The sequence below is a fragment of the Strix uralensis genome, chromosome 15 (assembly GCF_047716275.1).
Source record: "Strix uralensis isolate ZFMK-TIS-50842 chromosome 15, bStrUra1, whole genome shotgun sequence".
Lineage (NCBI taxonomy): Eukaryota > Metazoa > Chordata > Aves > Strigiformes > Strigidae > Strix > Strix uralensis.
The window spans coordinates 9,937,372-9,959,722 of record NC_133986.1 but is presented as its reverse complement, the minus strand read 5'-3'; the positions used below and the strand labels follow the sequence as shown (position 1 = coordinate 9,959,722).

General features: G+C 39.4%; 2 protein-coding genes across 4 annotated transcripts in view; both read right to left on the bottom strand.

The window, feature by feature from the left end:
• Window positions 1–829: 829 nt before the first annotated feature.
• On the bottom strand, window positions 830–4,723 carry FADD (Fas associated via death domain). The gene is made up of 2 exons (XM_074884834.1): window positions 4,198–4,723; window positions 830–3,729 (listed from the first exon to the last, which is right to left on the bottom strand). Exons 1-2 carry the CDS (start codon window positions 4,496–4,498, stop codon window positions 3,443–3,445), a joined length of 588 nt encoding a protein of 195 aa, XP_074740935.1. The 5' UTR covers window positions 4,499–4,723; the 3' UTR covers window positions 830–3,442.
• An 11,549-nt stretch (window positions 4,724–16,272) lies between these two features.
• ANO1 (anoctamin 1) overlaps window positions 16,273–22,351 on the bottom strand; it is an 82,163-nt gene continuing 76,084 nt past the window's right edge. For all 3 annotated transcript variants that reach the window (XM_074884879.1, XM_074884880.1, XM_074884881.1), the window contains 3 exons: window positions 21,998–22,182; window positions 19,992–20,097; window positions 16,273–18,996 (listed from right to left, as the gene is read on the bottom strand). In XM_074884879.1, the coding sequence (XP_074740980.1) occupies window positions 18,736–18,996; window positions 19,992–20,097; window positions 21,998–22,182 (552 nt within the window). In that variant the 3' untranslated portion in view covers window positions 16,273–18,735. The remainder of the gene's footprint in view (window positions 18,997–19,991; window positions 20,098–21,997; window positions 22,183–22,351) is intronic.

Genomic DNA, 22,351 nt, shown 5'->3' with positions numbered 1-22,351 from the left:
CCACTTAATATGGGATATATAATTGATATATTCAAAAATCATAGGAAATGGCAAGCAAGTACTGAAAGGGCATGTGAAGCAACATGGAGAAACAATCCTCCAAAACTGAGAATTCTCCTGACATGACACTTTTTACTCTCAACATGTTTTGATGTGCTGTTTTCTAAAGGCTGTAAGGAAACAAGACTCTCAAGAGACCAAGAGGAAAAGGTTTTATTAATTCCTCACTGGCAGATACTCTTGCAGAGTAGCATAGAGTAAAATGGGTAATTAAATTACTTTTCTTACGCATTCAAAGCTTTAAGTGTGCGCTAACACTTCAGTGCCAGTATGTGCTTCACAGAACACCGAAGCCTCTATCAATTTAACTTCTGAACACATCCTCCAAAAGCCTGAACAGGTTTAGAATAAGCCATAAACTACATTTTTAAGTAATTATAGAACAAATACAACATCCAAACCACAGCATGACTAGCAGAGAAGACAATTGTAAGGCACTTACTCACCGAAGGCCTATCTCCCATGCAGACGCTGCACTGTGACTCAATTTTAGGCTCCTGAGGGTTGGCAGAGAATTTTTTTTTCTTACACTTCCCTGAGTGACAGCATTCAAATGCTACTCCTGCTAGGAAAGCTATAGCCTTTTTAGCACTTCTGAGAAACTCAATGACAAAGCTTTTTTGCCTTTTTTTTAATGTTGCAAGAAGGACATTGGTAACATAAGGCCTGTTTAGCACCACTCCTTGCTTTAAAGGTGTCCTTAACTTCTCCCAATTAGAGATGTCATCACAGACAGAAATCCATAATATAAAAAAACCAGTTCCATTCCTTTTCTTTTTAAGGAATTATTTTTTTAATGAAATGTGCACAAAATTTATTCAAAACTATAATTCAAGTTACAAAAATACATGTATTTGAGTCCACAATACTTTGAAAATAAACGATTGCTAACTGGATCACAAAACATTTCCTTGCAAATTGCACCCTTTTCCCTTATCCCTCCTCCCAATAAAAAATTTTTGTTCCCTTTGCTCCATTTTGTTCCATTTGATTTTGTTCTCACATAATCAACTTTTTAATCTCTAATAAAAACAGTTTTAATTGGCCCTGAGGTACTGCACAGATTGATGCAGTCTCGGTCATTGCTTTCATATGCAGTAAAACATCCAGTATGTAGAAATCCTTAAAGAAACAAAAGGTTTTTATCTTCTGAGGCAGAATATTTCTTGTAGCTGAGGAGTGCTTGGCTACAAGTAACAAGTTATTCTTAAAATATCCTTGTTATATGCAGCAGGCAATATACTTCTTTTCATATTCCAGATAAATCTATGTTCTGTGAACCAGAAGACTTATTACTAGTGTGTAAGAAAAACATGTTACCAGACAGATTGAACCTGGAACTGTTGCAGAGCTGTTTCACCACAAACATAATTCATCTTGCTGCTTCACTTCTATTCCACTCTGCTCACAAAGATTGCTTAGAGGCTTGAAGGAAAAAAAGTCTGAGGCAATCATTTTCTTTAAATACTGTAGAATGGAGATCATATCTATTAAACAAAAACCTCCAAAACATTTGAGCTAGTGATTTAGCTAAAGCACAGCACTGTATCTCCTCCTGGAAGACTGGAATCGACAATTGATACTGACAAGTACTGGAGCAAGTACTTGGAGAACTGTATCTGCCCAAAAGGCAACTCGTGGGAACTTCTGTATTACCCACTGCACCTTTGCTTGGATACAATCACTGGTATTTAATATACTAGATTAGAAAAATACTTGAGAGAAACATTTAGGGAAGAACCTTAATGAAAAGGTAAGTCCACGTTACAACAGTTTCCATTAACTACAATCAAATATTCAAGTGTCATTGTCTAAACTACAGGCACCAACTGCAAGAAAACCTTGAAAATTATGAATGTCACAACATTTATACAGAGTAGTGGTATATTATATGCTGACACCCGGCCTTCACAGTATTGGCACCGTGTAAAAAGAACCTGAAAGGAGCTAAAAGTCACACAGGTACAGTAGCAAAAAAAGATGCCTCTCCTCTTCAAGTATCTACATATGTAGTTAGAAGGATGTTTGCAGTAACAAACAATCCTACTCATTCAAGCAATAATGATTTCAGAGGATTTTTTTTCCCCCCCTCGTATAGGGGATAGTCCCCAGAGGCCTCTACAACCCTGCATGTCCTGAAGCTTGTGCAATTTTTCCAGCCCTAGGTTAGGCATGAAGGCCATTTTTTGAAGTCCGTTCCAAATTAAAGCTGAAAACTGAATCTGGTCTTGTTCATGAATCCTCCTCTGTGAGTTGGTTACAACCACTTTAAAAAAAAAAAATATCAAGGAACAGGAATGAACTAAAAAGTTGCAGAGGACCTGGAACAGCTACTGGATCTGGAGCAATCTTTGAAGATCACAAATTGTGGAGAAAGACACCTGATCCTCACAGGATATCACTAGGGAAAAATATACTATATATTTGCTCTCAGTAGGCCCTTACACCCCTCCACTAAAAAGAAACCAATTTTTCTTCTAGGCTTTTGTTACAGTACACGCTTTTGTTACCAAGAGCACAGATAACTGCAGCTTACTTATGAGGTGAGCTGCAACTTCCAGCAGACATGACCAGACTCTCTGGTATAGGTTATGGAAGGATTCCTAGTAAAGAATCTTAAAACATTCATGGCAGTAAAAAGAGGCTGCTGTAAACATCTGTGAGACACACACAATTTCTCTGATAGTTTCAGGAGAACATCTCCTTCAGGATGATGAGGGCACTTGATATAGACATTTAATTTCAACTAGTTCATTTTCAACCCAGGCACGTTTTCTGCCAAGAAAAAGCCACCACAGGAGTTACTAGCCCTCTTGCACTACAGTCTTGAGGCCTGAGGTTACAGTCATCTTAGTAAACTTTTACAAAGAGCATATGTATTTGACAAATTATGGAAGATACTATTTTATGGTACTCAAAAAGAAAACCCAGTACAAAGCTAAGAGGTCTACTCCTCCCTTTTACAGTACAGTTATAATAAGCCTCAAAAAAAAAAAAAAAAACACCTAACCTCTCTGTGAAATTTAAAATTACAGTTGCCTCTGAAGTATCCCATGGATGTCTGAAAAGTACCTGCAGTAAAGCAAATCTTGTTTTCAGGGGGGTGGTAGAACAAATGTGTGAGAATTTCTACAAAACGGAGTTTAGGTCTTCTAAAAGTTAAAATCTCTTAAAGGAAGCATCAAACTACAAAGCATTACCTGAAAGGAACTGGTTTTTACGTTACTCTTCATCTGACCGCAAATCAACCTATTAAGGCACATAAATTAATGGCAGAATAAGTGACAGAAACAATGATACTGATTTTAGTTCAGAAGAGAAGGTGGCACTTTTACTTTTTTCATCCATATCTGTAGGACATGGAAGTGTTTTTATATTGATTTCACCTCGTTCCAGTGTTCAGTGTTAAGAGCTTCTGTTCAACTTTGTCTGCCACCAAATTGAGATTACATTCCCGAAGACCTTTTATTAAATCAGCCACCTTTGCATCTTTTCCCTTCCATCTCTGCCACTCTCGAAGTGACTGAACCAACTGTTCATGCAAGTTCAACGGATTAGCTGCCACTATTCTTTCTATTTTCACTTCAGAAAGGCCAACTTTTCGTATCAGCATTCTCCAGTCTCTCCCCACATTTTCACATATGACGTCAATAGCTGCCTTCTGAAGACCTGAAATGGCATAAATATATCCAGTTAGTGATGGATTTACTAAGAAATATGAGACAATTTTTAAAAATTGGTTATTTTGGTTTTATTTAGCAAAATGCTATTACTCTTGCTGCATTGCACATACTGAAAGTCACACCATGTTCTGGAAAGCCACCGTATATACTCAGAATACCAGGTACATAACATGATTTGCAAGTGACCAATGAATAAAAAAAGGTAAGAAATTTCCACCCCAGAAAGCTGTTTGCAGTATTATGCTGTCCTCACGGTACGTTTCCAGGATACAACACAGTCCCATGCAGCAGTTAGTAGCAGAAGCACCCTTAGCTGTGGGCTCAGCTACAGCTGGCAGCTGAGGGCAGCCTTGCTCTGCGTTTGCTCGAAGCATACCCACAGCTAGAGGATGCGTACAGACTTACTGGGTTGGAGGGGGGAGAATGTAAAATTAAAAAAAAAAAAGCCACCTACGCTTTTCATGCACATCTGGTTGATCATCAGGAGCATTAACTTCTCCTTCCTCTACGAACTGCTTTAGCTGCGAGACCAAATCTTCTCTTTTAATGCTCGCAAACAAGCCTTCAAGAAACGCTACCTTGTCGCTTGCAATCAGCTGCTGCTCGAGGAGGATGTTGAAGAGCTCCACACCACTTCGGACACACTCAAGCTTCCTTTTCCCAATTTTCCCCCGGCAGAGAAACTTCAGGGAAGAAAGCTCAGTGTCCGACAAGCTCGAAGAGAAAGAGTGCAGCAGAGTCAAAAACGGATCCATGGTGCCGAGGCCTACACCGCAACCACCACCAGGCCCGGGGGGCGAGGCACAGGCCGCGCGAGAAGGCTGACGGAGCTCTTGTTTTCACAGAGCGACTGTTCGGGAGGGCGGGGAGACCAGTCCCGGGGAGACCAGTCCCGGGGAGACCAGTCCCGGCCCGGCCCCGGCACGGCCACGATGGCAGAGCGCTGGCCCGGACCCTCCGCCCGCGCGCCGGCGGCGGCCTTACCCGGAAGTCACGTGATGGTGGTGGTGGGTCTCCCCCCGCCTGCCATAAGATGGGGACGGCGGCGCAGGAAGTGCCCTCACGGTCGGGTCCAGTTCTCACTGACCGTTCGCCTGATTTTAGGAACCGCGCAGTGCTTAAAAGCCTTCGGAGGCGAACGGGCTTGTTTTGTGATGCCGAATAAAAAACGTGTGTTGGAGCCGAGGTTGGCACGGCCGGCCTCTTGCTGTAGGAGGAGCAGGACTGGGTCCCAGCGCCTCAGCCTTGGCCGAGCCCCAAGTCGGGGGAACTGTGGGCTCCCCGTTTAATACAGAATTATTGGACTTCTTGTGAGCACCTGTGCCTACAAGGGTTTTTTTGGGAGTTTTTTTGCGAAAGGAAAAGGAGAGCAGTACAAGGATAAAAGGACACTCGAAGAAGAGCAAGATTCCACATCAGAGCCCCACTCCCAAAGAGACACTATTCCCATGGTGTCCGTCCCTGGCAGCTGCCCAGGAAAGCAGCCTCTGCCCTCCCTGCAAGACCTCGGCCTTGGAGACCCCCCACCTTTCCCTGGAAACACGGGGCTTGCAGCCTGGGCTTTGTTCCTCACAAAGATTAGTTGTGACATAAAATAACTCCTGACCTTTAAAAGGGAAGAAAGAGGGCAAATGTTAAGTCCCTGTATTTTAAAGGCAGTTTTCATACAAGGTGAAAGGTGGTGAACTTCTCTTAAATAGGAAAGTTCAAGTTCATCCCACTGTTTTGTAGGTCCCCAAAGTTCAGAAAAAACATAATGGCTTTTCTTCACAGCATGTGTAGGTAGTTCAGATGTTTCCTTGTTCCTTCTGTGAACGCTGGCGTGCTGGCTGATTCCTCAAGCTACCCCATTACTAAATTGTCTCCAGCAATTAAACATTGTTGCAGCACACAGACCTATGGTCCTTGTCATAAAAAGATCGATGTCTCAGATGCACGAGCTTAAGAGTTACCATCTTCCACATCTCCTTCTCCAGTCTCACATTCCAACATGAGGAACAACTACTCCCAAAGCATTTCTAAAACTCCCAGGCACAAGCTCTCCTTAGATAAAACCGCTAGATATTCAGCATCCTGTTTCAGTCTGTTACACAGAGTCAGTCTCGCACATGATGAAGAAAGCCAATATATGGAACTGGCTACACGCATGAAGCCCATCTGTGTATCCACAGCAGTGGGCACAGTGATACAAGAAAATATGTATTTCATACTGAATACAAGATTTGTTTCCCATATAACCCTCCCAGGTTATATGAACATTGGGCAACTTCATCTCCTTCAAGTAAGCATTCCCTTAAAATAATTTCTTTTGCTATAGCATTAGCAATATTTTTTTTAATTTTTAACCAGATAATCCCAAAATTCACAATAACTTTGGGACTTCCATCAGCCTCCTTTTTTCCCCCCCCTTATGTTCCTCATCCAAGAAAGATGACAGGGCATCTAATCATGCCAACCTTAAAAAGCAGGCAACATGCATATCACTCCCAGTCTCTCAAGTAAAATATTAAACCTGTTTAAAAGACAGGTTTTTTGTTTAGTCCCTAAATGCTGCAAATTGGAGGGAATTAACCTGTTGCAGGGGCTCATGGTAAAGTAAATAGCAAGAGGAATTGGCACCAAGAATTTGAGCTGGGATGAGATGCACCTGAGTTGAGAGATGTATTTCTTTTTGCAGCCCTGAGTATACTTTAAACTGAAGGAAAGAACATTAATAAAAAGGGTAGTGTGATGACAAAGAGAAGTGTATTTGCAGTGTGTGGATTAATTTAGAAAGCAGATGTAAGCCCTAGTAACAATATAAGAAGTAGAAAATCCAGGTAAATGAAACATCATTTTAATTTTGCCAAGGAAGGTGACTCTACAAAACAGGAGGAACCAAATCACATGGTGGATAACTTGTGCCTGGTGATGGCAGCTGGCCAAATTCAGAGACAAATCCACATGAAGGAAATCTTAATCAGTGTAATTTATACCTTTATTCTCTATCCCTTGACATGCAATTGAAAGCAACATCAACTGAAATTTTAAAAGGTTCATACGAATTTAGTGTCCAGATTCAGTGCTGAAGTGTGAGGAGGTGTGAAAGCAATTCCATACATCAGTGTATTCTAAGGGAGTCTGAATTAGTAACAAACATGGAACTAAAAGATACAAATCATCATTTAATTAAGATATAAATTGTTGCTTAAATGCTTTTAAACTTACTCCTAATGCCTGGCATAATGATTTAGTAGTCCCTTTTATTATGTCTGAAGCTGACCCATTAACTCTACTTCGACACATTCACAGATGAAAATACTCGAAGCAACTTGCTTTCCTCCAGTTATTTCCTTTGAAAGCAGTTCACGGGGCTTTAGCAAAGAAAGTATTTGCCAAGGTCAACAGATCATAACCGCTCCACATCAGAATAAAACTTAATAGAAATGATTTATTAGACCAGTTCAGATTTCAATGGAAGTTTACCAGAAATTTAAGTGCTATGAATGATCCAGTTCCTAACCAAATATTTTACAGCTTTGTTGAGGCAAGACGTTTCCTTGCGAAATACTGCAGAGGGAGCTCGAAGCCTGGGAGTGTTTCAAACTGACTTTTGACTTCATGCTCTTCGCTGGAGGAGCAGGCAAAGAGAGCAAAAAAAGATTCATTTCTGCTGAGCCTGCAGTGAGGTGTCACATTCAGGCCACAAACAGCCATTTAGGGACTGTGGCCACGAAACAGTGAAGCACGTGGCTGCCCTTCGTGGGGCCTGTGCACCGTCACGTTGCATGAATAAATGGGGTGGCTGAAAGGTTGCTTGGGAGGGTTCATGACTTACTAAACAGCTGCTTTAAAAAGTGGTATGTTAGTCCACGTGCCCTGAATAGTAAACGTTTTGGTAAAATGTATGTGGCTGTACTGAACCACAGGTGACTGAGATGAGTTTGCATGGAAACGTCGGAAGATGCTTTGTGTTTTCCAGCCAAGGCAACCTACATTTCTGCCTGTCCCTTCTTCTTTGCTCTAGCATCACACTCGGATCTGCTATGGGACTGTGGAAATGTCTGAGTTTCTGCAGGTGCTGCAATCCCTCTGATGTAATCTGATTTGCTATTAGTACTCATTAACAAGTATACGAGTTGCTGAGTCCACCTTTGATGACTGTTTTCTCTATTACTGTCAAGCAACTTACTAACTTGATATGACAAATAGCTTTCTGTAAATACTGATAGCTTGCCTTCTCTTTTCAGCCAGCCCCTCCTCTCTAACAAGGGTGTGCAGCCTGCTGTTGACACACCAGAACATACAGTGATTTCAGATGCTGGTTGCAACATAGCTTCAGCACAGTACATGTCATGCTCATATCAGAGATGGTAACGCAGATATTCAAAGAAGTCTCTCTCCTTTCTGAGGCCCACAGCAAGGGCTGCATGCACCAGTAGAGTTTCCAGTGTTAATACATGTATTTTTCTTCTTTGCTTTTGTTCTGAGCGACGTACCTACTGCTTCGTACGTCCTTTGCTTACCTTTGATATGTTTAAAGCTTAAATCACTGCTATTAATTCAGTCCTGTCACATGAGGGTAAAGGTCTGCTCCCGGGTTTGTAAGGTGCAAAGGATGTGCTTCTGTAGGACCTCCTGTCTGGTTTCACAGAGCAGAGAGAGATGGAAGACTCAATGGATCAGAACTGTATCTTGACCGACTTGATGGTGTAGTTACTTTAAATAATATACAGGATGAAGAGATAGCCAATAGGTGTCTTCAGAGGCAGACACTGGAATCAAGTCAAGGAGAGCTTGCTGGTCTACTGCTGTTTCTTTACAAGTTGCTTAATGGTACTTATTAGATTGGCTGGGCTGATTGTCAAAGGGAAGGTAGAAATGTCAAAGGGGTATTTGTTTCTTGTTTTGGGAAGTGGAAGGAAAAAGGGGGATATCGTACAGTGGAGGTGGCATCAAAATTCAAGGCATTCCATTGTGATAAGAGAAATCTGTATGCTGATGCCCACCCTGCGGGTGGGCTGCATGGTGCTTTCAAAAGCCCTGCAGCTAGAGAGGGGGGTACACTTGTCTTTTTGACCGAGTAATGAGAAACATGATGTGATGCAGTTTCTAGTTGCCTGAGTCCATAGAAGCCAGAGTATTTAGGTGCTACAGTGCTACAGTGTTTTTAAATGAAGCAGCTTTGATAACTTTTCTAACTCATCAGACAGTTCAATAGCAAATAACCCAGGGCGAATTTAAAATTCTCATCCCTGACTGTTCTGAGGAACAGGTTGAACAAACTTCTTGGTGTAGACTAGATATGTTTAACCCTGTCTCAGTGCTGAGAAATTGTTTCTCTTTTGAGGTCCAGGCAATTGTACGCTTCTGTTGTTATAACTGCCATTCACTTTCAAGGGAATTAGGAGCATCTCAGTTTTTCTTTCTTGTAAGATAAGAGCAGTATTAAAAAAATGCAAACCTTGCCTTATCAGCTGAATTGTGCAGTAACAGATTTTTTGTTTGTTTGCTTGCTTGCTTTTTTACTCCCACAGTGAGTAAACTGATTTTCATAAAATTTCTTAATATTCAATGCCTCTCATCCATTGTTTGCAAAGTCCTAAAATGCATGTTTTCAGCAAAGTGTTTCTGCATTTTCTTCTGTCCATGTTTCTTTTGCCAGATAGTACCTCTCTGTCGCTATAACATCTAGCATAGAAAAAAGTAGTCTAGTAAAGAAACTATTTGTGAAGAGACTTAGGATCCTAGGACAAAACTGTCTGTGACAAAAGGGCCTATAAGCAATGTCAAATTATTGGGGGTTGAAAGAGAGAAAATTAGAAGCAGAGTGTGGGAAAAGTAAATAAGTATTGAAAAGAAAGTGAACTCCAGCATGAATATGTTATATACAGATAAAAGATCTGGCCAAGTAACAACAACAACAAGCAATAAGTTGTTAACAGATGCTTGAACTTCATATTGAAACAGAAGAAGTGTTGATATAATTCTGTTGATATAGTTCTGTTGTGTTATTGTTGGCACAAGAAGTTAGTTTAACTTTAGGGGAAGGGTAAATTGTAGACTTTTGTTTATTTTCTCCAGCTAAAAACCTCTGACTTGACTTTTTACCTATTTTTGTAGTGAATTTTCATCATACCATGTAAGTATGAAATCATTCAGACAAACATTTCACATGTCAATAAAGCTATGTGTATATATTAGACCAGCACATTTCATTCCTCTAAACTGTATTTATTACTTAGGCTCTGCAGCATTGATTTTGCACTTGGAAAAACAGAAGAACAGAGAAAACAGAAAATTAGGGTTGTCTGCACAGGAATGTCATTGTGAAATAAGCCAGGGAGGAAATAAAACCCCACCCCAAATAGTAGTGAATTATCATTAGATCTCTTTTTGGGCCCTTTCTATTTCTATCCTGTACAGTCCCCACTGGAACTAGACTAAGCTGACCCGCAGAGCATTGGAAGCGCCCGCTCTCTGAGGGGTAGCTTAGAATCGCCATGTGAGGCAGCTATTCTGAGGAATTTCCTCCTGAAGATAAACCTACGGCAGGATATGATAATGACACGTCAAATTTCATGTTAACTTACACCAGGGCATGTCCACACACCTGCCTTCTGCAGTGCCGCAAAGAGATACCGGCGCTGGTCTGAAGGCAAAATACTGAAGAGCCACTGGGCTAAAGTCGTTTGTGAGTCCAATGCTCGCTCCGACCCATTGACTCTCAAACCCATACTGGGACCATGCCTCATTGTGCAGTGGTGGGCTCTGTGACTGGTTGAGAACGAAGCTAACAAAGTTAAGATACAAACTGGAAGTTGCTCTTCATCCAGGGAGATAACCCACTGGTTCTGATTGCCAGGCTTGAAAGCTAATAGTAATTAATTTCTGAAGATATATAAATTTGTTCTTTATTTTCCTGAGCTGCTGTATTGCCAGTTCCCAAGCCCAATAAAAACATGAAGAGGTAAAAACTTACACACATTTAACATTTATTTTCTTGGATAGAAAATAAATGGAGGTGTTTTTCTTCGGTCTCCTTCTTTGCATTGGAAAATACAGTATTCTGAGCACCTATAGAAAAGGTTAGGATAACTTTAATTATTTTGCAGAAAATGGATCAATTTTGCACTAGTTTGCACTACTTAGAAGTATTTCTTACAAACATGCAATTAGTCCTATACCACAGGACTTCATCCTCCGACCTAAGGAAAAGAGTTTTTTCCCTTTTCCTTACTGAGTACAGCAGCACTCAGTTGCCTGCTACACAACATTGCGGTTGAAAAAGTAGCAGCAGGGATTTTTTTTTTTTTGTCTGTGAATATTCCAGCTCTAATCAATTCTGGATTAACAGACCCTGCTTTGGATCTGATCATTGTCACGAGAATGGTGTGAAAAATGTAACCCTTTTCCCAGCCATGTCTCTGCATCCAGCCTGCAGAATGGCCTCTTCACTGACCAGAAAATATCTTGGCCTCTAAATGTCTCCCAGAGTTACTAAAATTTTGCTTTAATAAATATAAATGAATGAGCCTGGCCACACTTGCTTGGTTTCTGAGTTAAACTTGGGTGTTGTGAGCTCACTAGAGTGACTGGAGATAATGACAAGCCAAGAGCAGGGGGGACACATTTCCTAAAATTAAGCATTACCTAAGATATCTTGATTAGCAATAGAATTACCCATTAGAGGAAAGATCAGTGGATTTTTGTTCTTCCCTTCAAGAATGTGCCAATACAGTATTTTCTGAGTCATTATCTCACTGTCGTTGAATTGGAAGGTGTAAGTTTTTTTTCAAATCCGATTAGAGCGGGAGTGCCTTGTCTGCTCAAACACAGTACAGTTATTATCCGGAGCGCTCATTTCCTTTTAAAACGTGAATAGTTTTATGCAACCATTAAGTGACACAGGATATGACTAGGTTAGTTACTCATAGGGATTTAGATATAATAAATAAGAAAGCATATCTGGTTTCATCATCCCCCTCCCTTGATTCTTGGGGAGGGGAAAGTATTATTTTCTGCTCTCTAAAGAAATGCTTTAATTTGAGCTAGTGCACAGCATTGTAGTCAAAACCAGATACAAGTTAGTCTTAAGCCACAATTTGGAGTTTGTTTTCATACAGAAACATAATGGAATCTTGTTGCATTTGTTCCCAGAGATGAAAAGTCTATGAAGGAGCGTGACTTACTGAGAGAAGAATGGATTCATATAATACAATATATAGCAATTATGTATTTTCTGTACAGTCTGTATACTTTAAAAGAAGGAAGTTACACACACCACAGCTTTGTCTGCCTACCCTCAAAAAATTAGTCTACCGCATTTTTGTTTTTCTTGAAAAACTCTTGTTCAGAGATACAATGAAATTAAATGACTTGCAACATAAGATCAGACTCAAGCTCACCTTCTCTCGTCTCTCAAACACAGCTTTGCTGCTATTTGCCAGTTTTGGAGTGAGACTTTTAAAAGCAGAAGTAGCCTGTATTACGTCTTTGCCAGTACCTGAACCTGGAAGTGATTAACTCATTTCTTATCCACAAGAAGACACAGAGATGATTACCATCTTAGCTTTACACCTCTCTTTGGTCAGAGCTAAAAGACAAGCATTGTAAAGATGTGGAGAAATTTGGTTTCGGAAGTAAAATTCAAAAATACAGAAGTGGAAACGTTTAGCAGAAATTCAGAACTGACTCTCGGTTTTACTTCTTTTGGTCTTTGAAGCCTGGAAGTTGTAGCTGAAATTCACATTAATTTCCTCTCAGGACTTTCACTGTTCCTTCCCTGCTCTCAACTCCCTCCCACTCCTAATGGTGTCTGAGTTGTATAATATACATAAATAACTCTAGGAGTGTGGCCCGGAATCCACCAGCTTCCAGAGCTGTTTTGTTATGCACACTGTCTCTTGCTGACCTGAGAGGTCATGCAGTAAACCTGGAGTAGTCTAGCCTGCTAAGATTTATTACTTTCCCACTTGATGGTTAATTACTTGTAATTACCTACCTTCTTTACCTACAGATGTATTTTGAGGATTAATACATTAAGAAATGTGAGCTGTTCATCTAATTAGATGCTCCTACCAGGACAGATGGGAATGCCATGCTTGTGAGCACCATGCAGCGATGATGCAGCGCTGCCGTCTGGGTTCAAAGCAGGCAGCACAGGCAATCACCCCCTTACCTGCACATCGCCTTTGGGCTCGAGAGACTTACCCACTATAGAACCGAAGGGCTTGTACCAACTGGGACCTGACTTCGATGTTGGAAGCTGTGTGAGAGTTTATAAATCGTTCTGATTAACATTAAAAATAAGTGTGTTCCTAGCGGAACCTTTTTTTTTTTTTGATTGCCGAGGAGCATGGTATTATTTGCAATTCAGTATATCAGTGAAGAAGGCAGTCACCAAGCCCTCAGTGATGCCAGAGAGGTCTTCTCTTTCTTACTCTGTTTTCATCCATTTCCTTCCAAAGGGCCAAAGCCTTTCAGCTTTCATCTGAACACAAGACTGGCAGTATTGCACCGCTTGGCAGGATGATTGCACATCGCCACAAAAACATTGGTAAAGGCTACCTGATAACTTGCCTACAAGATGGCCTTGCCTTAGGAAGCGATTCTCTTTCCAGAAAAACAACGTCTGTGCTCATCTCCAGCTAACTTGAGAACATCAGTCAAAAGCCTTTTTTCTTCCTCCCTTCCCCATTTGCACCTTTTCCCTAGCCGCTATCTCTTATATTTCAACTAGAAAAGGTGGCCACTCTTGAGTTGGAAGTAAAACTATATGAAATAACCTTTTCTTCTACTCTGAGAAAAGATTGTTTACCTGCCTGCATTTAACTCTTGGTCTGAAAAATGGACTTTGTTACGCTTTTAAGTTCATTCAGCACAAGCACTCTGCTAAGTATTTTGATTCTTTTTCTCATGAGCATTGGGATGGATACATTTCCCATTTTGGCATGAATTTTCTCACAGAGGTAGTACTTACCAAGATGAAATCTATGACCTCAAAACCTTCAAACCTGTGTAAGTTCACATGACAGTGTCATGCTTTTGATTTTTTGAGCCCTTTGCCTTGTGGAAACTTGCACAACAGCGTGCCTAACTCTACTGCTCGCAAAACTCATATGCATCAATATATTTTGGCTTTAGCTGACACTCTGCATTATAAAAGTACCATACAGTAAGTGTCAAGAATTTTTATTTTAAGTGGAACCAATTATTCAATAAGCAATGTTTAGTCTCATGCAAAGTGTGCTGCAGTCAAAGGAAATCAAAGGAAATATTTTCTTTGGCTTCAGGTGGCCTTGAATCAGGTGGCATGCATGGTATTAAAACTTAAGGAAAGAGCTAAAAATTAAAAAGGAGTCACATTAATAGTTAGTTTCTTCTTCAGAAAGGCCTGGTGGACTAAAAAAAGAAGGAGGTTAAAAAAGGAAATTTGTTTTTTCTCTGCTGTACTAAAAATGGCATTTATGTTTGGTCATGGAATAAATAGTACTCAAATGTGCAAAGAATTGAACCAGAGTTTGAATGGACTCCATATAAATTTTAAGACATTATTTCTTCAGTGGCAAAAGGAAAAAAAGAGTTGTTTACTCTGAAAACATCATAGGAAAATATAAATGCGCTCAAGTCATCTATGAAACTTCAGGAGAGTTCAGACTCCTGAAGTAACAAGATGAAAAGTAAATTGTTTTATTGTTGCTTATTGGACATCACAACAGCCCAAAAGATCATTAACAGCTCAGGACCAGAGAGCACTGAGGGTTTAAAAATAGAAATGTGTCTGTGCCTTGACTTGAGACTTATTCACCCTTAAGCTATTTAAGACTGCAAAATATTTGTAAGACAGTATCTTAGAAACACAATGACATGGAAATCCAGAAGATTCAGACTCATAGTGTCCACACAATAGGGTGGGTATGATTTCCTTCTCAGATGCACCAACTGAAGTTATGTCTTTGCCACAACCTTTGGGTAGCAAAAAGCAAACAGCGTATTTTAGCAATGGTTCAAAAATTATCTACACAGCCACTTCCAGCTGTAATCTTTCCTACTATTGTCTGCATTTGCTCTTGGACTAAGTAAATCAGCATAATGATTTTCCTGTTTAATACATTAATGCATTGAGTTTGGGTTTTGGTTTTGTGGGTTTGTTTTTTTTTTCTTTTCTTTTCTTTGATCAAAGCAGTGCTGAGAAATGGGGTTTTGTACTTATTTTTTGGCAGAGGCATGGAGGAACAGGTTGAATGCATGTTGTGGAGATAATGTCATAATACAGAATTCAGCTGTATTCATACAAATACAAATATTGCTATCTTTCATCAAACCTGGCCCATATGGTAGCTGTGAGTCATATTGAGGTATGTTCAGTTATTTCTTGATCACTTCCAGATTTCTGCTTCTCTGCATTAACCTTCTCTCCCTCCCACCTCAATCCAGCGAATCCTTATTAGCACAATCCTGCCTCAAATTTGCTATTGGTAAAACCAAAACTTGTTTCCTGTATCACAAATGAAAGAAAACTTTCATGAAAAGTACCATAACCACAGTGCAAATCTCTTTCTGGAAGGCATTACCTTATATCTAATGAGCTCGTATCTAATATCTTCAAGATCTGACAAAACCAAACCAGTTACCAACTAGTCAGTGATTTACCTGCTTCTGGTTTTCACATCCATTATCTCGGAACAGAATTCCCATCTTCTAACTAAATTTCATTAGTTAGAGCATTAGCAGTTTCTGGTTAGAAAGGGAGAATTGGTATGAAGGCTTGTCCTTTGCCTTCTCACAGAACAGGGGAGAAGGAGAAAAAATTGGAAATGGCAAGTCAAGTTCTGAGCCCAGCTTTGCTTGTACAGGTCCCACAAGGCAATAAAAATGTGATATACACTGTGTAGCCTTTCTGCTTCCTGATCTACTTCCCTTCAGAGCTGCATTCAGCAAGACACAGTCGAAGGAATCCCTGAGTTTTATTCCTTTACTTTTTACCATCTCATTTTTTTCTTAATAATGAATAAATTTTTCAATTTAAATGAGCAACCCAAATAGCATTCTTCCTCTTTATGAGCCCATTTCCAACGTCTTAGTGAAAGCTCTCACACCTTACATTCTGCTAAAAACGTAAGACTAAAGTCAGAAGAAAATAAAAGCTCCCAGGATAAAATCCATCACTTAATATTCAGTGCCTGTGGTGCAGCCGTCTATGTCAGGGCTAGAAGCCAAACCTCCCTCCCTTTGTGCTCACAGAGACAGATGCATCTTAGGTGGGATTCATTTAATCTCAAAGTGGGTATCTAAAGCAGCTCGAACACAAGATTTACCTTTGATGTTGTCAGGAAGATGTCTATAAATGAAGTAGTCAATAGTTGCAAGCAAATCTCAGTTATGGTCTTTGCTGTCTGAGTACACAAGGAGCACTGGAAAGGGCATCACAGATCCAGTTCTAGGCAAACTGTAACATAAATTACTGTATTTCTCAAATCTAATAGTACTCATAGTTGCACACTCAGAGCACAAGGAGGATTGGGAACAGAACCTGTCCCACAGGAGAAACTCTTGCATATTTAAGTTTATTTCAAATATGTGTTCAAAGAAAAAAAAAAAAACGAACTAAAACAGATTTAGTATATATTTGCTTTTCTTAAAAAATGATTCCATGAAAGAGTTTTATAGTTTTTTTAGTAGTAATACAGTTTTTATATACAAAATTCCATTTCAAACAATTTACTGTACAAAAGAAAGTATAAGCAACTGTTACTAGTTCATGATTTCAGCAAATAATGAAAAATTCTGATAAGTACGTGTTCAGGATATAGTTCTACCATTTACAGGAATGTCAGTATTAAGTTGGGAATACTTTTGGATAAGTATTTACAGATGAAATTCCCTTCAAGGACGTTCCCTAAGATTTCTCTTCAGAATAGGTAGTTCACTTTTGGCTTTCTTCTGGATCTTTTGGGCTACCAAGGAATGAGAGGAAGAACACTTTGTCAACAAGATGTATGGACAGAATTCTGCTTGAATTATTGTCACTCACAGTTCTATTGCAGTCAGTGGGCCTGATCTGGTAAACACTTACTACCAGGCGTAATGCTTATTGTGTGAATAAATCAGGCAGGATTTGGCCCTACAGTAGTAAGCTATCATAAATTACAAATTTTAAAAATAGTGACATTCCTGCAAGTCAAAATACAACAGAAACAAGAGTTAACAAAATATAAGCCCTTTATTAATAAAAATCTTTGGTTGGATCAATATTTTAAATAAGCTTCAAGAATATTTGGTTAATACCATTTTCTTTCTTCCACATAATTTCTTTTCTGGTACCTTCTTTGGACAGACTACAGAAAAATATCAAGTTTATCACATACTTTAAAACAAATAAATATATCAAAAGCTAAATATGGCATTTTTTTAAAGTTCTAGCATTAATCTTTAAATTAGTTTGACAAAGAAAAAAGAAAAGGAAAAAAGAAATAACTAACCTCTTTAAAACAGTCTTTTGATGTTTGGTTTTGTAACAAACCATACAGTAGTTAGACTTTAAAGAAATCTTTCATTTTTATTTTATTTTTCAGTTTTATATTTGTAATGCAAGTGCCATGGACAAGACAAAGCAATAAAAGAAATGAGGTTAATTGCACCAATATTATTTGGAAGTGCAGTTTATCATTTGACAAAGCAAAACTAAAATGTACTATGCTTAAAAAGAGTTGTACTGATGGGATTTAGCTAGACTTCATAAGTAAGGATTTTAGGCTCTAAGGAAGCTCCTTGTACAAAAGATAGAGTATTTTAAGACAAAAGAAAAGTCCTGTAACTAACTGAAGGTCTGGTCCTGTAGCCCCAGTGCAGGCAAAACTTCCACTGAAGACAGTTAAGTGGGACATGTTTTGGATTTACTCCTCCAGCACAGCCTCTGGGAAATGCCATTCAACAGCAGAAAATCTTCAGGGACAACTGGCTGTGAAAAATGGGTGCAGACTCCTTTCTCCTGCAGAGGATAGAGGGCTACAGAGAAAAACCTGGCTGAGAAAGGGATGTGCTAAAACAATGGGAAAAAGAGAATTTCCTCAGCAACAAGAGTGTCCAAGTACTAGGCAGGGCAGTCACCGCAGCTCTACATGTGCTTGTTAATTCAGGGTATTTAACAAAATGCTCTGTGATCATCTACCTGCTGGGAGGATCTCCAAAATTGTGCTGCCGCTGCCTGGCCATGAGCGAGGAGCTGCTGGGGCACTGCTCAGACACAGCTGATGCAGCCTGGGACACTGAGGTAGCTTCATCCACATCAGTCGTTCATTGGTAAAAAAGAACTTTTCCAGACTCACTTTTCTGATGTTTCTGAAGAGAGCAGTGCCCCAGTGAAGGCCTCGGGTACACAGCAGGTTGCCACAAGTGCCCCACGCACCTGTGTGACTCTAAAGCTCAGCTTGTTTTAGACCTGCAGCTTCAAACACAGATGTCTTCCAGCAGAGCTAAACCCTGTCTTGGAAAGCAAGTCAGTCTGGTAGGCTTTACGTCGTTTCTCTCCTGCCAAAAGGAATACTAGGGCACACTCTAAAGCTGATTTTGCATATACTTTACCAAGTTACCCCGTGGACCTTCAAGCCTGGGGTTCCAAAAATATTTTAAATTAGTAGTATTATTATTACTTAAAATTTACCTTTATTTAATTAGTTAATAGGCTAAGGTCAAATTCTCAGAGAATATCTCTCTCAAGACGTACTAAGTACCTGCATTTATTAACGCACGCCAACGTCAATAGTGTTATCTAACAATGAAATATAAAAATTCCCTGCATTACTACTTGTGCAAAAGAAAAAACAACAATATTATCAGAAATAGAATGTGGTCCTCCATATTTGTAAGAAGAGCATTTCTCACAAAGATGGGAGCAAAATGGCAGCATATCCTTCAACATGCACCAGGTTGTCCATTAATCGAGTCCCGCCCTTTACGTGATGGCTTGTGTATCAGTGGAATGCCCCAACATACTCAACTCCCTCCTCTTCTATACATCGAGAGGATACGAGTGGCAGGAGGACAAGCTCCCACTGTGGCTCCTGGAGAGTCTGGGGCTGTGATTGTTACAGTTTTCACCTTTTTTCTTGTCCTTGTCTTTCCAGGTTTCTAGCATTTGCAGCTTCCCTTGCTCTTCTCTCATGAAGACCTCCACCATGAGAACTTTCTCTTTATGAATCTGCTGACTAATGTCCTTGGGAATGTCTGGGATAATCCAGTCAACAAAGTCACTCATAAACATGACCAAGTTCTGAAAATGAAGTTGTGAGAAAATGTCAGCAAGGTCAAATGAAAGGATGAATGTAGGGAAAGGGCCATTTTTGGTGTACTGAGGAAGGAAGAATGAAGAAAGGACAATATTTGAGTTGGGATCAACAGCATGTCACAAGCCTGATACTGAGCCAAATTCACCTCAACTTCTTGTTCATGCTAGAGGCAGAGAAAAATGGCAGGCCCAGATCTCTATGATTTATGTACAAATATTGTCACAGCCACGTAGAAATTAAAAGGAAATGCTGTCATTGATAAATGGCTTTACATTTACCAGCTTCACATCAGAAAGGCAAAAGCAAATAGCAAAAGGTAAAATGATGAAAGTTGGTGAAATACATTCCAATGAAATGTTTCTGATTTAAAAAGCTTGATTCAATGAAAGGGAGATCTCTCAGAAAAAGACATCGTTTGTCAAAAAAAAAAGAATAAAAGTTTTGAAATGAGTTGTTTAGATAAGGCAGACTTAAAACACTTATGTAACAATAACCAGCAATGCTGTTGTGATTGAATAATGTCATTTAGTGAAAAATTACACGATTTTGCCTTCTTTCTCAGATGTGAGTTAAACTCTAACTGGGAAAATTTTGGAAATTTAATTTCTTTGCTAGGTTTAGAAATGATTTTGGATAAAATTTATGCTGTTTCAGTGAATTTGTTGATGTCCTACTGGAGAAATTGGTGGGACCTAATTAGTATCAGCCTTGTGCTTTGCTGCTCCCTAAGGTCATTAAGTTGCTTCTGCATCAAACCAGTTCAGGGAATCCCTGAGGATGAATTTTTCCACTGGGTATATCTAGGCATGGGTGGGTGGGAGGAAGAGGGTGAATGAGGATGGGCAAATTGCTTTGCTTTGCTGAGAGAGAAGATACTTTCTTTGGCCTAATAACTTATTTCCAAAGGTGGCTTGCCTTAGGTAACTGAAGAAATACAGTAACTCTTTCTCATATAAAAAGTGGCTGCAGTAGAACTTACCTGGAAAACTATCACAAATGCTAATCTTGCTGCTAGGACAGCCCAGAAATCCTTTGAAATGTCATACTTGTTTTCAGACCAGGGGGGTTCTCGATAATCTTTGTATCTGCAAAACAAGACGCAGTAAATCAGTGCCGTCATTTAGAAATCTCGGCACCAAGAGTAATTCATACCAAACAGTCAAACAGTAAACTGAACTGTCTAAAAGCAAGTTCACTACTACAGCATAACACTGTATTAACCTCTCAGAAACAAGACACAGCTGAAGGCCTCTCACAGCCTTCAAGTTTTACTCAAAATTAAAGGTCTTCAATCTCAATACTCTCTGATTAGTACAAATAGTATCAATTCTGCATAAAGACGGAGTAAACTACACAGCTCAGATAATTTATTTTCTTTTAAGATTCATAAAAAAAAAACAAACCATACATTTTTCAGACTAATTTTAGAGACAAAAATACTGATCACAGATCCATAGAGTGTGTTATGCTACATGGTGTTCTTGTTGATGATTAATTAGCAAAAGATTGCAGCTAAATTTTGCCATATAGCGAGAAGGTGAGAATGCTGCCTTAACTATGGTTTACAGAAAATCTATGAGCAAATCAACAATAACTTGTTAGAAATAGGACCAAGAAAAATACATTAAATTTAAAACCACAGCATCCTGTCAGTATTTTGAAAGATTTTAAAATCCCTGGAATATGGAAGAAATGATGGTATGGGAAGAAGAAAGAGGCTGGGACTAGAAAGCAAATAAACCTGGCATTTTGTATGGGACCACAACACTAACGCTTCCATTCTGTAAGTTCTGTGCTAAAAACAAGTTTGACAACCTCATTTATCCTGTGCCCAGAGATCACCAGAAATAAACCAGGAGAAAGTAAAAGCAAGCAAAGCTAATGCATTTGCAGTTTTGGTTGTTTTTTCTTTCATCTCAGAGTGATTTTTCTGTTCAGCAGTCATTTCAGCAGATTAACTTGCACTACTCAAATTTATAAAGAATATGAATTTTAAAAGAATACAATTATAAAGATGAAGGTTTTCCTTGGTCAGTTTGTGTAATTTTTTAGTGTATGTATACCAAAGTCATCTTTTTTTTTCTCCCGTGGAATGCCTCTTCCCTCCTTGTTCTCCTCTTCCTCTTCTTACTCCCACTGTCCCCCTTTCAGTTTTGTTGGTCTAAGTGCTTTCACTGATATATTTGGCTTTGGTCCCCAATTCTAAGCATTAAAACATTTGTTCTGAAGATGATGGGTATCTAAGGAAGCCTAGGCAAAGCACGCATTTCAGCACTGACCTAGATTGCTTCATAAGCTGAAATATGCGACAATTATTTTCCTTTATATGAATATGAAAAGAATATGTAGAAATTGTTACAGGCATGCAGATTTCCTGTACGATGACACTTTAATCAGCAATTCCAGTGCTGATAAGGATGCTATTACTCTCATCAGGAATTGCTACAGAAACTGGACAAAAATAGAGGTGTACTGTGCAGTCATGTTCATTTGGGGTTAACCCAGCGCTGAGGGATCTGGTGGAGTTGAGAATGGTCAGTGTGAGGTTTATGGTTGGACTGGATGGTCTTCAAGGGCTTTTCCAACCTTGATGATTCTGTGATTCTGTGATTATATCAATAGCATGTGATACAACAACATGACATCAGAGTAACATCATTTTGTTCCTTTAAAGTATCATTGTGCTGTTTATCATTATTCATCTCCTTTCCTAAAAAAAGGGAAACCATAATAATAAAAATCTTTGCATAAACACTGAATTTAACAATGCTGATCTCTATTTCCCAAAATAAGCAGTACTTCATATTCAGGTTTTGTGGTTGCTTAATATGCAAGACAAGACATTCAAGGCAGTGGATCCATCTGATAACAAGGAGCTAAAAAGGTATTGAAAATACAGGGGACCTGCCCCAGGAATGTAAAAATTTGTCTCATTTTTAGTCAGCTGTGAAAATACTTAAAATTAATTATCACTCAGGAGAGTACCTGCATATCTGAACCTCGTAGCCAAGATCCATGGGGTCGTTTGGAGCTGTTCCTGCTTGAAAATCGCTGACATTAAAAGAGGATAGTGTATGGTTCACGAAGCCATGCATGGTGCCATTCTCACTGTACATATACAGGTACACGAGGCGTGGAATGAAGTCGGATGTGAATGAGATCACAAATGCCTAAGCCATAAGAGTAAAGAGTGAGCACAATATTCAGGTAGTGGTTAAGTTAATAATATACTTGAGTATGTTCAGCCCAAACAACTCACACAACTCAGGGACAGCTTCAGAAAACAAGGGGGTAGACTGCAGCCCACAGCACCCTAAAAATGGAGTATTCACTGCTGCA

Bases quoted from the DNA above. Each gene is read 5' to 3' on its own strand.
- FADD (XM_074884834.1), bottom strand. From the start codon at position 4,498: ATGGATCCGTTTTTGACTCTGCTGCACTCTTTCTCTTCGAGCTTGTCG. The intron at 3,730-4,197 runs GTAGGTGGCTTT...ATGCCATTTCAG, and splicing joins ACCAGATGTGCATGAAAAGC to GTCTTCAGAAGGCAGCTATT.